The 985-nt window shown below is 41.6% G+C and overlaps 1 protein-coding gene across 1 annotated transcript in view; it reads right to left on the reverse strand.

The window, feature by feature from the left end:
* The window catches only part of LOC119591962 (TLC domain-containing protein 2-like), a gene marked incomplete in the record, with an annotated part of 36,123 nt that extends 35,345 nt beyond the window's left edge, over nt 1–778 (reverse strand). The window contains 1 exon segment of the mRNA XM_037940716.1: nt 461–778. Within this exon segment, the coding sequence (XP_037796644.1) occupies nt 461–654 (194 nt within the window).
* Nucleotides 779–985: the final 207 nt, after the last annotated feature.

Raw genomic sequence — 985 nt, forward strand, 5'->3', positions numbered from 1 at the left:
AGATTAACTGTCACCTGTTACTAAATGGCTCTCTCGCACTAGTTATTTTCTATCATTTCCCATTTCTAAACGGGTGGTCTGTTCGCCATACCGATTGTAGATATTACTGACTTCGTCGTCATATACAATCTCAAACAAGATGTAAAAATATATATTTGCATTAGGATTCTATAACAACCTTTAGTCTGTTACTGTTACTTCCTGGTATCTGAAACCTTTCCATAAAACATTTCTCGATAAGTATTCCAAAGCCAAGTCAGGAATAAGCATCTTTCTTGGTGTTTGCAGGCCAAGCAAATAAAATTTCACGTATACTGCCACTTCGTAAAATCAGGGTTGATACGGATTAAGTGACATATTGATATCCATGGTGGGCGTGCCCGCCATACAATTAATGCCGTTCGGGGGAAACCCGTTAAACCTAAAGCCAAAACACAAATCAAAATAAGAATTAACTTACCATAGAAGCGACCAGCAGCCCGTGATGAAGGAGTGGACAAGAGATACTGCGGTGTTCTTCCATTTCCACGATTGTACATTGGTGTTACGCGCGCTGAGAGGAATCATTTGACGCAACAGATGATCCCATGCTGTGAAAAACACGAAACCTCCCAACACCCACACTGGGCCAGAGGCATATTCAACCACAGACATGTCCTTAATCTAATGAATTCAAAAATGAGTATCAGTGCATTCGAAAGGCAAAGCTCCTGTGAAACAATTGAAGAAAAGCATGAGCGAGATGGCGATATAGTACCTCCCTGATGTTCACAGCGTAACTGAGGGGAAGGACTAGTATTTCCACCACGCCAAAGGAGGAGCCGTGGGTTATGCGATGCCAGATACTGCCAGGATTCACGCAGCTTGAAGAAATGCTGTTGTCACACTTTCATTGACATTTTAATAATTCTCCGAATGTCAGAGGGCATTTTCATGCGAACTTTATTATAGGTATGTAACTTCATGTGTGTGACAACGGTGACAA

This window comes from Penaeus monodon, chromosome 29 (assembly GCF_015228065.2).
Source record: "Penaeus monodon isolate SGIC_2016 chromosome 29, NSTDA_Pmon_1, whole genome shotgun sequence".
NCBI lineage: Eukaryota > Metazoa > Arthropoda > Malacostraca > Decapoda > Penaeidae > Penaeus > Penaeus monodon.